The 14795-nt window shown below is 40.4% G+C and overlaps 1 protein-coding gene across 1 annotated transcript in view; it reads right to left on the bottom strand.

The window, feature by feature from the left end:
- Window positions 1-8174: 8174 nt before the first annotated feature.
- The window catches only part of RGS22 (regulator of G protein signaling 22), a 71266-nt gene continuing 64645 nt past the window's right edge, over window positions 8175-14795 (bottom strand). Inside the window, exons 21-22 of the mRNA XM_086609329.1 lie at window positions 13789-13968; window positions 8175-8357 (exon numbers count right to left, since the gene is read on the bottom strand). Of these exons, the coding sequence (XP_086465455.1) occupies window positions 8175-8357; window positions 13789-13968 (363 nt within the window). The remainder of the gene's footprint in view (window positions 8358-13788; window positions 13969-14795) is intronic.

Raw genomic sequence — 14795 nt, forward strand, 5'->3', positions numbered from 1 at the left:
CAAATGATGGCTTAAAAAAATTTCAAAATAGTTCCAATATGTTGCATTACTTGAGAGTAAACAAGAAAAGTAAGTCAGAATGAATATGATTAGATTGTGTATTTTGAACGCCACTAAAGCATAAATCCATCCAGAGTTTCTGGGTTTGCAGGTTTCTGAAAAGAGAATTGTTTTTATTGTCTGTAGCAGCAAATTCTGCAGAGAACTGTTCTTCTGCTGTAGACTTCTGAAAGTCCCAAGGTATACGTAGTTAAAATAGAAAAAGGAATAAAGTTTCAGTTATCTAAAGGAAGAGGTGCTAGGGTTGTTGAGTAAAACTTTTCCAGCCCTTTAAAACTCCTGGTCTCTCACAGGTGGTAGATCAGCAGCCTGAGAGAGATCTCAAGAACAAGACAAAGGCAATAGCAGTGCAGGCTTTCTGAAGTGATATAGAATCATCATTTAGAACAATAACATTTAGTCTCTGTACCTGTTCGGTTTTCAGGCTTTCTGCTGGAACTGGCAGTTACTCGGTCCCTCGGGACGAGACTAAACCCACTGTTCCATTTCAGATCTATCATCAAAGAGCAGTTATAGGGTATCTGCCATAGCATCAGGTTAGATTTAGTAACCCAGAAATGAAAGGGTCCCTGTCTCTTAATATATTCCCTGTCCAATTGCTCAATATTTCTTTAAAATTAACACATAAAATGGGCATAATGGTATGACACATATTTCTAGCATTACTCATACATGTGATCCTCTTCAGCTGCATGCTAAAGACATGGCCTATAAATGACTGTGCATGAGTGTGTATATACACACATACATATATGCATATAGATTTCAGTTAACATGGAGACAGAACTGCAAACTGGATTGAGGGTTTTCATTGGTTTGCAGAACTTTGAGTGGATAGAGCCAGTTTGCAAAATTCTAGTTACTCATCAAAGTACACAAAGTACTTTGGTTTTAAGTTTGATAGACGTGTATGGTATTAATCATAGTAACTGTCTGGGAAGTAGTTTTTGCGTAGGGGCTGGTAAATTTTCTTTAACAATTTGGCAAGGCTGGAACATATTCACAAGGAGTTTTATCATCTGTGACAAATACTTGGATAATATTTTTCATTTTAGAAGTAATCCAAGTATGATTCAAGACTAAGCTACCAGCATAAGATAAGCATTGTCTACATGTTATTTAACTGTCTCGAGATGCCATGAAGGCAAGAATACAACAAGACAGAAACCGACTGCCGCACTCCAGCATTTGGTTTCGTGCACTGTACTGGCCACAGCAGTAGAAGGTGGCCTTTTACATTTCATTTAGACTGACATACATCACTGCATTTATGGCATTTCGTGATTCTTCTTTGCCTTTCACATAAATGAGTGGTAGGCCACACAGTGCCACATGTGCTCCGCTCAATACAAGATGCTACGTTCCACCCTCCTCAGATGTACTGAGCATTAAAGTTTACTGCATCTGTGAAATTTGGGAAAACATGAAAAATAGGGACAAGAATTTTCTGGTTTGTTCCCTTGTGGCTTCCACCCAAGACATGTTTCTCAGGTAATGTCACACAAGCAAACAACTCAAACACAGAAGAAACAGAGATAAGCATGAAGCAAACTGTCTCTGAACTGTGGGGAAAGTAGGAACTGAACCAATGATTTCCCTTGCTCCTTCAAGGATATATGAGCAGGGCAGCTATATCCATATCCATATCTATCTTTCTTCCCTGCTGGCCTATCTGAAGCAACTCCTGATGAAAATCTTGGTCATTGCATCAAGAGTGAAAAAGAAAAAGACTATTATTAGTTGTCCTTAGCTGCCACCCCACACTAATGAGGAAAGCACTCATGGATGGCCCTTAGCAGTACGATCTAAGAGCTTCAAGTGAAGAACCTTTACTTCTGATGACTAAGACAGGGCTGCATGTCTTGTTCTCTTTGTCCAAGAGGTTGGGAGGCATAGTGGAAGGCAATCTCATCTCTAACTCAGGGGCAGTCCTCAGGAACTCAGCAAGCTGGAGCTTGCTGATCTGCCTTCCTCTTACATGCGTTACACACATGTAGAGAAGAATGGAGCCAACAACTTTGTGGCTGGGGACTGGTGTTTAAAGTGGTCTGAAAAATGTGGAGAGGTCTATGATCATCGTGTCCCCTGCCTAGCAGTTAATTCTGCCCCTGCCCCCTCTTAACTCGCCCATTAATCCTTTGGCCCTAGTCCCAACATCAACTCTGTCCCAACTCTTTTTAGAACTGTTAAAATTATAAAAAGAAGCAAAAAAGTAGGGAGAGCTACACAAGAGCTATGAGCTTCTGCAACCTTCCGGTGAGTAATGCCGTGGGAAGAATGACGTTTTACAAAAGTTCTCAATCACATCCATGTCCTGATGTGTTTTAAGCCTTTCTTGCAGATCAAAACTCAGAAATGAGGCCGAAGGTGTACTTTGGACCGGGAATCAGACAGGATTCGAAGCAAACCACAACAGGGTTTGATTTTATGATTCTCAGACACCTCATGAGTTATCCTTGATGAATAGAAGTTGCGTGAGTTGCAGTACTGAGAGCATAGTGTGCCAAGACACACTGCTTCAGGGCTGTCAGTTCAATGCAGCGTTTTACTTATCCATTAGAACAGGCACTGAGGAACTGGGTTTGATTATAAGATCTTTATAAGACCACCTAGTTGTTTGTACCATGTACTTCCGTGGAATCTTACTCCGATTTGAGCCTCAAGGTGTACTGTTAAACAAATGAGTAACACAAGAGTCAGTATCACAATCATGGTGATATGGAACACATTGGAAGGTGTTTATTTTCTGCCCTTGACTAATGTCCCATGATTCTTAATAACATTCCAAGTCCTTATCTTTTCTCTGGAAATGTAAAGACGAACCTTGCATGCAGATTATTTTTGTGTCTCCTGCCCACCTCCATTAAATGTGTCTGCATTCCTTTCCTCAGAGAGATTTTAATCTGCCTGCAAAAGGTAACAGAATGTCATTGCTGTGTTGCAGCCAGTTGAAATAGTCAGAACAGTTCTTAAAAAAATGCATCAAAAAGAGAGAGAAACAAGGTGTAGTTGGGCTGGCTCTCACTAGCAGCCAGTCTCCCACCAGCCTCTTACTCACTCACTCCCGTCCGCCTAGCAGGACAAGAGGAGAAAAGAGTTAAAACAGGAAAGAGAAAGCTTGTCAAGATAAAGACAGAGAGATTGCTTACCAATTGCTGCTGCAGGCAAAACATACTCAAATTGGGGAAATTAATTTATTGCTGATTAGAGTAAACCATTACTGATTCGGGTAGTGAGAAACAAAACCAAGAAAAAGAAGAAAAGAACATGTACACTCTAAGAGAAAACACTTCCTCCATGTTTCCCAGTTCACGTTCACTCCAAGCACCTCTCCTCCCCACCTTGTTATTGCCACAGGTTACACTCAGTCCCTTCAGTGAGACAATGGACAGCCCTTTCTTCCTTCTCACGCTTCTCCTTTGCTGCAGCATGGGTCATCCACAGGCTGTAGGGAGTATCTACTCCACTGCAGAGCACCTCCTCAACCTCCTCCACCATCTCCTCCTCCTCTGGCCTTGGTGTTCCCTCTGTAGTTTTTTCACTCTTTTAATTCCCTCCTCCTCCTCCTCCTTTCTCCATCTTTCTTTACACTTTCTTGTGTTTCCCTGAGATGCCACCATCTCAGCTGATGGGCTCAGCCGTGCCCTGTGATGGGTCCATTGGAGCTAGCTGGAATCGGCTGCGTCCAGCATGAGGAAGCCCCAGGCTCTCCTGACAGAGGCACCCCTACAGCCCCGCCACTGCCAGCGCCTTGCCATTTACACCCACTGCACAAGGCGTGACATCCTCTGCAACAAAATGGAGAGAAGCTGCCCAACAAGAGCAGCGGTGGTCTTCTGTAGGTGTCTCACCCCACCAGCAGAATGATCAGATCACCACAGAGGGCGTGGTTGAGGAGAACCACCAGAGGGTCACGATGGAAGAAGAGGAAGCCACTCAAAGGCAGTGGGAACACTTGGGCTATTGGGAGGGAAGGGGCAGGGCAGGCAAGTTTCCAGTGGTAGTGGAGAGCAGGCTACAGCTGAAGCTGGTGGGAGAGACCTCTCAGACCACTCAAGATCTCTACTTTCTCATTGCATTAGCCCATACCACCACAGCCTGATGCCTGGTAGGAATGCAGCTCTCAGGTTGTGAATGACGGGCTGGGCCAGAGACTGCCAGGCGGATCTGCAGCAAGGACTGCAGCCACCTTGTAGTCCCTCTTTGAGCACTGGGCCCAGCTGGAAGTTTCTCAGCTACAGAGCAGAACTGAAGCCCCTTCACAAGGACTCCTCACGGTGACACAGCCACGTGTGAAGCAAAGCTGCAGTACAAAATGCATAAATGTATGAAATACAGTAACCCCTGCAGAGGTGCACACCGTCCAAGGTGACTGGGTGACTTTAACTGCAACTAGGAGGTCATAAGAGGGCAGAAAGAGAACAAGAAGGAAGACCAAGGAATGCTGCAGTTTTCTCAGAAGCCCCATGCATAAAACGCTGCCACAAGGAGAGTGTGTTTAGGAGGAGGACTGGTGAGGGCAGGACATCAGCTTGCCTAAAATAGCAGTGTTGAAGTACAGAATTAGAAGAGGAAGGAGGAGCAGAGAAGGAAGAGGAGCAATAGTTCAAGTTCTCTTAAATTTTTTAAGTCCCTCAAATTTCAGCATAGGCTTAAAAAAACCAAACCAAAACCTCCAGGGGACTCTTCCATCTAGGAATTCAAGCTTTGAAGCAAAACTGGCTTTTCTGTCTTTAGCAAATCTCTTTGCTGTCCCACTTCTTTCTCCCATTCTAATGTGTAATTGGTTTCGGCAAAAATGATCTATTGCTAGTTCTGTGTCAGGCCTTTGCCAGTAGCTCCATGGGATCTGAGATTGCTCCAGTCATCTCATGCTCCTATTCAAAATATTTTAACTGGAAAGCTTAGATAATTGCATTGCAGAGACTACTGTTTTGCAACAAAATTCCATCTGGTCAACATTAGGTCCACTAACCATGGTTGGAGTGAAAAATAATCTTGCCTTCATGTTGAGGCTGTACAGCTTCAGTTAAATGTGATTTGGAGTGGGATAACTTGCTACTAGTGAGCATCAGCACTGACAGAAGGAAAACTAGCTTTTAAGAATCCAAATTTCAAAGCACACTTGTTGACAGTCTGGTACTCACTTTCTGTTTCTTGGGAAGATTTGAGTGTTTCTCCAAAATCACACTTCTCTTTGGAGAAACGGTGGATTTTTCAGAGTTTCCAGGCTTCAGGAAGGACATAGGTGAAGCACCTGTATATGGGAAGAAAACAAAAATGATGGGAAACTGAATGGTTTTAACATCACATAATGCTATTGCTAGCCCTACTGCTAAATGGAGTGAGTTATTTAATGAACAGACAGGTCGTAATATCCCAGGATATACCCAGCTGGCACAAGGATGAGGCAATGCCTCTTACATCCCCCGAAAGCATACTGACAAACTGGTGAGAAAAAAGATTCACCTCTCTCGTTGTGTGTAAGTTGATGAAGCACAAGAAGCCAGGTAGGTGAAATATATATATGAACCAAATAGGATTGCTATGCTACTGTGTAGAATGAAGAAATAGCCATATTCCTCTCTGCAGCAGGACTTGTACAGTAAAGACAATGCTGATACCCTGCAACTTTCACTTTCCCTTTCTTAGAAAACTTATCAGTCACAAGTATAGTGCAGAGAGCAACTCCTCTGCAGACAGTGTAAGAGAGGCAGTGGTTTATGTATGCAGCTTGAAAGGAGAGCAAACAAAGTCCTTATAATAAGAGAATTTCACCTAAACTAGAAGCTTATTCTCCTAAGCTACAGAGCTTGGTCAACAACCTGAAAGGAATGATGATGATTTTTTCTCCAGATTTTCTTGCTTTTTAAGGAGTATTCTCTCCTGCTCCAAGGCTTCTATGTATTTGGAATAGGACCAGGAAACCTGCAAGAACCGTTAAAAAACATCAGCCTCCTGACTATGTCACTAGTAGTTCCTTGTCCATTTCAATAGTGAGACAAAAAACTTGTTTATGTTGTATCCCTATTATTGAATAATCACAGTTATTAAGAGGAGGAGTTTTGTCATGACAATACTGGAATCGTGGCAAAAATAGTATTGCTGCAAATAGGTGACCTCAAAACACCATGAAATGCAATGTAAGCAAGTTTGACAGATATGTTTACGTTCGTTTATTCTCCATCCCTGACCTGAGTCCTATTCTCTCTCCTTTTATCTTTAAAACCTAAATAAAGTAGACTTTTCCCCTTCCAAAATGTCAGCTTTTTGTGCTATTAAGGACTTAATTTTATCTCCCTGCCACATCCTTCCAGTCCATCCTTTCTCAAATCATTGAAGGACTCATTAGCCTAAGAGTTCTTTCTGCCCGCCCTCTCCAGCAGAATGCTGCTGCCACTAGAGGCAGATCAACTGGAGATGTCATCCTTTCCTTTTCTAAGGGAAAAATGTTGCTCTTTACGTTGCAACAACCGCAGTTCAGGTTTGATGTAAATTTAGGTCACTCTCCCAAATCAGTATAAGAACTGTACTTTTATTTGGCCTTTTTTGTTTTTCCTTACAGTCTGAAAAAATTGGGGCCAACTGGTCATTTCATGACTCAGTAAGAAGAAATTCTGTCATCTTCCTATAGCAGAAAGGGGTTTGGAGAAGAAACTGCTCTATGCAAGATTATTGCTCTTTCTGCAATTACCTGCCTCTTAAGGCATATGATATTGATAACTATGGCACCAATCATTCTTATCCAGCTGGACTGAGTTGAGATAATGAACTAATTAACTACTCAACTCAAGATACCTATCCTGCCTACAAGAGGCAGGCCATTTCCTCCTGGCTGTGGAGGATGCAGCAGCGTCCCTGGTGCTGCAGTCCAGGCTGGTGAGCAACAACTGGTGACCCCGACGTGATACATCTGTGAGACCCTGGGAAGCCCCGACTCCCTCGCTGAGCCAAGAGCCCGAGCCAAAAGAGCCGGAGCTGGGAGCTCGAGCGAGAGTCCTTTGGAGAAGAAGGTAAAGCTGCAAGCCCCGATGTGGTATTCGTGGGAGGGAAGCGTGCTGGAGTTGGATGAATGGGCCGGGTCTCTGCTCACCCTTAAAGCCTTTGTGAAAACAGAAAAAATGGTAAAACAAAAAGGGGGAATTATGGCACCAATCATTTTTACCCAGCTGGACTGAGTTGAAGATAATGAACTAATTAACTACTCAACTCAAGGTACCTATCCTGCCTACAAGAGGCAGGCCATTTCCTCCTGCCTGCGGAGGATGCAACAGCGTCCTTGGTGCCGCAGCCCAGGCTGGTGAGCAACAGATAACCAGCTCACCCAACTCACTTTTTTTTTTTAAATAGGTATGAGCAAAGGTTAACAGGTCTGTTTAAGGATGAGAGTTTGCACTGTGGCTTCATATTTTGAGGGTATTTCAGACTGCCTATTTCTATATTCTACTCATCGCTAATGTAATGCCACAGGAAGATCTCTATGGAATGTAAGAAGTGGCCAGAGTGTGATTTACTCCTGCTTCACATGACAGAGCTGTGATTATGTGGTTGCACAGATCCCCTGTTATGTTCTGGAAGTGTCAATTCAGCTATGAGTGATCCCTTGATATGCCTGAGGTGGCATGTCTATTCTTCTTGTTTCTGCAATAAAATGACTGTTACCTTTTCACGACAGTTTTGATGCATCATGAGAGTTGTTCTGGAAGAAGTACTAAAAGTCTGTTTTCTGTCAGGGTTTCTATCCGAATACCTAGAGTTCCTAAATGAGTTCAGCTTCCGTTTTTGACATATGAGCAGAACAGGACGCAAGCCCCAACCAAATTATTTCAGGGTATGAATTTCACAAGTAATGCAATACTTATTCCATGAAGCTCTTATTCCAGAACTTCCTTTTCTTCAATTTATCTTCAAATAAAGATTCTTTTTAAATCTATACACCTAAAGGGCTTAATATGTTGTTAGATGTTAATACTACTCAGAACTTAAATCTTAAAGAAAATAATAAGAAAAAAGCATCACCTGTAAGGTAGGTAAACTTATAACAGTGAAGTTAATTGTAGAAGAATGAACAGTTATTGAAGAACCATGTGACAGCAGTAATTCAAAACCAAACTTCACCTTCTCATTCTCTTAAGATCATTTTTTCTCTCTTGAATGATGATATCTATAGCAACATGTTTATTATTCACCTGCCACCCATATCCATCTGAAAATGATGCTGGTCCTCTCTCCACACCAATCTCATCTACCAAAGCACTGCTTGACAGACTGATGAGTTTTTTCCCTGCTTCTTTACCCTGCCAATAATAAGAAGTCATAATTAGATGTAAACAATAGTTACTGAGCTAAAGTAAAAAGCAAAGTCTGAGGAAGCGAAAGTTGTCGTTGGAAATGAGACAGTGTCATATGCAGTAATGTTTTGTAATGCCTAGTTTCATAATTCATCATGTTGGGCATAATAAAAACTAGCAAAATATGCTGCTTTTTTAGCACATTTCTTTGTCTCAATCGAAGTTTCCTGACCTCTACACTCCTGCCGACTGTCTTCCTTTCAGATGGAATACCTGCTCCAAAATGCAGCTAAGTGAAAGGGCAGATCTGCAACAGAACATATTTTAAGGACAGAGAGGCCATTGTGATCCTCTAATTTTGCCTCAGGTATAAGTGTAGAACATAGGATTTCTAATTATTAATTCCAGCTTGGTCCAGTAGCTGTGAATGAACTACAGCATACATAGGAAAACAGGCATCCTCATTTAAAACATTTACAGTGAAGGACGAGGCATTGTAACCCTTGGTAAACTGCTCTGGTGATTAGCTGTTTGTCATTTTCATGTTGTTTTAGTGTTTTACTAAGGCTGTGCCTTTGCACATTCTGTTTATTGATCCCAAAACTATGGACAGTAATTAATGTTTATATTTAACCTCACATAACTAACCCCACGATATCCCCATTAGGCAAGTAATATTACCCTCCTATGTTGCAAATGAGAAATTGTGAAAAAAAAGAGAAGTCAAATGCTTTCCCAGAGTCACTCAGGAAGATGTGAAAAGGATCAGATTATCCTACTTCCTTTCTCCCAAGGTGCCTTTTCGTCCTCATCATCCCCACTGCTCTATGGACCCATCAACTATAAGGGTGACTTCTGGGTATAGAATTGCCCAGGCAGCGTGGTGTTTGTCTTCTCTCTAGAATGCTTACTAACTCCCGTGGCACTCTCAATTGATGGAACAGGGGTGCCAAAGCAAATACAGAAACAGTATGTATACTAATATGCTACAGTTTATGTTTGATAGCTTTCTCAATGAGAATGGTGAATTAAATGAGGTCTTCTCATAATGAATTAGGCGATGTTATGGCAATGTCATATCCCATGACATTACATGACTTACTAATAAATAAGCTTACTGCTAAGAACCTTAAAGAGAGGTGAGGGAAACATGGAAAAGGAAAATTGATGCTTATGGTTTTACCTTTCTCTGCTTAAGGCGTGGATAGAGTAAGTACAGATTTACAGTGTAAGTTAAAACTATTTTGTAGTCTGGAGAGCTAAAAATCCAAAATTGATTTTGGAGGCAGAATGCAATTGTGTATGCAACAAATTACAAATAGTGATATCAAAGCAGTCTGCAAAAAATGACTAATGATATTTTTTAAAGTAGGTAGTAGGTGCATCTAGCAGTTAACAAATGAACAGACCCACAGATGAGCCAAAGATGAGCCTATATAGCTGTGCCACACTAAGGGCAAATATGTGAAAACTGAGAAGCAAACTGTACTCTCCCAAGGCAGTATCTTTTAAAACCACTATTTCAGCTCAATACTGAAACAGTCACATTATGCTGAATGTTTGAGCTTACTTGACCTTGTACCTACCCTTCCCTTGCCTTCCAGACAACACTAAGCTTAAAAGAGGTCTGTGCGTTGTACAGAGTTTTCATGGAGTCCCTCGTTGTCAGCCAGTCCTCCCCTGAACTGAATCCACAGCCAGGAAGACTTCAATAGGATTTGCCCCATAAATAACCAATAGGCACACACACAAAAAATTGAGATAGTCAAATAGTACCAAGTCGTACATCATTGTCCAGTGAAAGACTCCTTGTCTCCCCATTTTTCCATTATACTACATAAAAGTCCAACTCTTATCCAGTTGGTTCAGAAAGAGAGGTGAGCCCAGGTAGATTGGGCACCCCAGAGACAAATTTGTGAGAAGAGAGAAAGTGAAATTCCTCTCCCAGGATCATGATTGTTCCATTTGACATAAATCCAAAATGGCAACTGATTTGGAGAAGAGGGAATATATATATATATATATATATATATAAGGAAAAAAATGTTATTTCTAACCCTTGGCAGAGCTCATGCTCTTCTTCAGCATGAGCCTGGTGGGGCAGAGGAGCATGGATATTGTTTTAAATGCCAAGAAATCATCACCTTCTACAAGCTGCCAAGTGAACCTGCTATTGCTTACATTGGATGAACCTTATCAGTATCCTTCAGGGATATTGAATCATTTGAATAGTTACGTTGTCGTTAAGGGGACAGAAATCTCAGGCAAGAGAATGTGTAACAGCAAATTCTTGAAACAATAATAGAGGGGGAAAAGGTTTCAAAAATGTATCTGTTCCACCTATTATTTCAAGAGATTTTAAAAGGTAACTGGTTTACTGACTTTTTTTGTGAGAATAGTCTGCAAACTGTTTACTGAACTGCCTTCTCTGCCTGTCACTTTCTAAAATTTCCTACCCTATTTCCCAGCTTAGAAGGGTAATTCACCTTTCCCATTTGTTCCCCATAAAAGCTAGACTTTTGCCCTCCTGGCCAAGAGTTGCTCTGTACTTCCTTGATCTTAATCAGAAATCTTATAGATGGGCAACAAACAGATGGAAAAAATAAGTCTGTGAAAACGCAAAAGTGCATTACTTTGAAATATTGCATTCTTGCACTGTAAGTATTGCCAGTGGCCTTGCCAGACATATCTGTATGGAGGCAACGTGCTTTGGAGAAAGCAACATGAGTTCCTGGATTTTAGACTTCACTTGACATTGGTGTGCAGCCTTGAATAACGCTTCACTGGTCCTCAGTTTTCATGTGTCTGAAAGAGGATATCAATGTGTACATGTTCTTACAGGCATGTATGCCTTTATCTGTCCAGGTGCTCATGTGGTTCTCATCGTAATATCTCAACACATGTGTACGTAGTGTTTAAAATATGTAAAGGTCTTTTAATGCTACTTCTGATAGTTTGCAATTCCAATAATTTCACTGTCCTTAAAGGAATGTTCTGTCCTCAAAGCTGGCCAAACAATTACATTTCATAAAAAATAAACTTTTGCAAAGCCTATAATCAACAGGAAAAAAAATCCATTGTATTTTAATAATAAAATTCCAAGAAAAGCAATTTTACAAGCAAGCATTCCGCTGTAGAGGTCACAGTTCTGCTAATGTACTGAAACTGTCTGGAAACTCATTGTGAACAGTCTAACAATTTCACTGTCAAAGCTGAGAAATAGTCAAGAAAAGACAAAGACTATACAAAGCAATTCACACATAAATAATTTTAAAATTAATGTGCAGACTTTTCAAATGCTCCTTCTGGAAAATAGATATGAAATCTGGTTTGGTTTGGTTTTGCTTTCAGTAGTGACTCAGGACTGTAAGTTCTAAAATAGGATAGTACATACTGAAAGTGCAAACAGGTCTGCAGTTATCCATTGTACACATGGATGGTAGATTTAAATAGATCTAAATTATTTATATAGATTTTAAAAAAATAGCCCTCTTTTTTTGCTCTTGTCTTGGCACAAAAGATGACTAAAATACATTTCCCTCTCTGCTTAATGAAAGGAGTATTCCATTGACTCATCTGCTTCAAGTTAAACATATGTATATGCATCGCCAAGATTGGGAACTAATAGCCCTAGTACTGGGTCGCATGTAGAGCTTGAATTCTAACAAAAAGATTTCGGTAGCTTTGGATCAGGCTGAGAAAGGGATATTTGAATTCACGTATGTTTGCTCATAAAGGAGGTTTTATGCAGTTCGTCAGCTGTCACCTGAAACTGTGAGCCTTACCTCTGCTGTCTTGCCCTCCTTCTTTTGTGTCTTTTTTCCCTTTTTTCTCTCCAAGGCAAGTAGAATTTTGTCACTAGGCAAATTGCTTCGAAACTTACAAAATTTTGGCCAAAATTTAAACAGAAGAGCAAAAATAGTCATCTGCACAGAAAGAAAAGACAGTCAATCTTGACCATATTAAGAAAACAGAGTTTACTCTAAAATAAAATGTAGTTTACCATGAGAATGAAATAACTATTTGTTTTTGAATACACAGCCTTGTTCCTCCCACGTACTGTGTCCTGACATTTCAGGCCAGCTTTGCTCTGCACATGCTTTTCATCAGTGTGTTTATTACTGGTGAGAAATCTTCCTAAAACACAGTTAAAAGGCACTTTCTTTTTTTATATTTCCCTAAACAATTGTTTGCATTAATGAAAACATCCATCATTTTTTACAAGTATTCCTGATAAAATATACACCAGTAGAATTGCTTTTGCACCACTGTTCTGCTCAAGTATTTCAAATATTCAGTTCATTAGGGAGAAGGGGGTTTTTCCCTCCTTAAGAGAAAGGAAATACTTTTTTTGCCTCTGGAAAGGCTCTTAAACCACATTACAGATCTATGAGCAAATCTTGGATAATTTTTAAATGATATAATCTCTCACAGGGTCTTTTTTGAACTAGAATAAGAAAAAACAATTTTAAAAAAGCAAACAGAGGGGCTCAGTGAATTCTGTTGCTGCACGTACTGAGGCTCACATTTTTCAATTTGTTTAGATGTTTAATTCTCATTGAGAAACGTGGCTTAAAAGGAGCTGAGCATGCTCAGCACCTCTCCACTTCTGGCTCAACAGACTTGAAAGTGACATGTGAGTCACTGTCATGTTCCAGTCACAGCTTTTTGACCACGTTCTTCCCTTGGTTTTGTGCCACATTTCTGGAGTTCACTGGGTTTTACACAGGCTGAAATGAGACTTCTTATTTCTTTTAGGACCTATGTGGACCCTTTTCTCTGACAAATCATTCATCTTTTGTGATCCAAACACTTTATGGACTCAGTTGATGTTTAAAGGTGTTGGTGACAATTTTATAGGAAAAGAAGAGGAACTAGCTTTCTTGGGTTTAGAAGATAAGTCAGAGAAAACAGTAACAAGGAATAAGAAAATATTAAGTCTGCAGTAAAGGTTCACAAATTGCTGTTCAGTCTGATTTGTACAAAGATCGGATACAAAATTGCCTACAGCCTGTAGTAAAGAAGGGAAAGACTGTCTTTGTGCTTTACTCGCATCTGCATTTTTTTTCATAAACTACAAAACCGACATGCTTTCTAACTACAAATTGCTTCTCTGGCATTAACCAAGTGGTAAAGAACAAGCAATTAAAAGCAGACAGAATTAATTTCTACTGCCAGAATTCCTAATACAGACCTGGTAACACCTTTCCAGGATCAGCTAGCAGAGTTTGACCAGTTTATTGAGCAGTAAATATCTGAAACTTCTCTGTCATCTCCACCATACAATCTCCATTGAAATGCATGACTATAGCGTTCTCCCTCATGCCCAGGCTCATGCATGGAGACCAAATTGTCACATAAGCAATAAAGACTATCGTTAAAATCAGGCACACAGACTCTAGTCAGACCTATTACAGAGATTCTCCCAGCTTCTTACCTGTGCTTCTCTAAAAATGTAAGGTCCTAGTTCTTTCCTGTGTTCCAGAATCTTCTTTGCTTGTTCCATTGGGATGTCAATCTGCAAAGCTGGGGGTACGGCGGAATTAATAAAGCAGTCAATGATAGCTGTGATCTTTTTCTGGACTGTGGCATCGTTACAATGAGAATGGCACAAGTCCTGAAAGATGGAAAATAGCATTTTCAGTCAATGGAGAGAGAGAGACGCAAGACACTTTACAGGGGTCCGCTGATCAAAGAGTAATAGTCATGCAAAAATAATTATACAATAGATTTCTTCAGCATGTAGGACAACATTCTTATAGCAAATGTGCATGGTCAAAGACATAGTTAAGACATGAGTGGGACTTCTGGTTTGCAAATGCAGATGTATAGCACTCATTGCTTTTAGGCGATAATCTCTGCCCTGCACATTCTGATGGAACCAGATAGTTTTTATCCTGCATTCAGTCTAAGTGCGTTACTGGCAAATAGGAGGCATTTCTGAAACAAGAAACACACCTACAGGTGTGAAATGCACTAATTTTCACAATGAGCCTGCTATGGCTAGCATAGCCATGGTGGCTAAAAGACAAAGAAATGCACTAAATACTCCAAGAAAAGAGGGGAATTTATTTAGAGGTTACAAGGTATTATAAGCAGGGATGTTGGCACAAGAGGGGGGACAACTTCAGCTACCAGTACAATCTTCCATTTGTTGAAATCTTCTAGTTCCCCCTTCATTAAGATTTTCTCATTTCCCAAACCTCAGTGTTTGAAATAACCGCGCAGAAAAGAATACAAAATAAACCTGAACTTAAAAGGGTGAGATCTCAAAGAAACACTAGATGTTTTCTACTTTTTTTTATTAATGTGATCCTATTGTTCTTGTAAAACCTGTTATTACTGTGTTTTCACACTCTGACAATGGTACCGTTGGACTCTGACAGGAAGGAAAAATAATTCAAAGAACTTCCTTCAAACACTTTGAAACACAAATTTTCCGTC

This window comes from Tauraco erythrolophus, chromosome 3 (assembly GCF_009769465.1).
Source record: "Tauraco erythrolophus isolate bTauEry1 chromosome 3, bTauEry1.pri, whole genome shotgun sequence".
NCBI lineage: Eukaryota > Metazoa > Chordata > Aves > Musophagiformes > Musophagidae > Tauraco > Tauraco erythrolophus.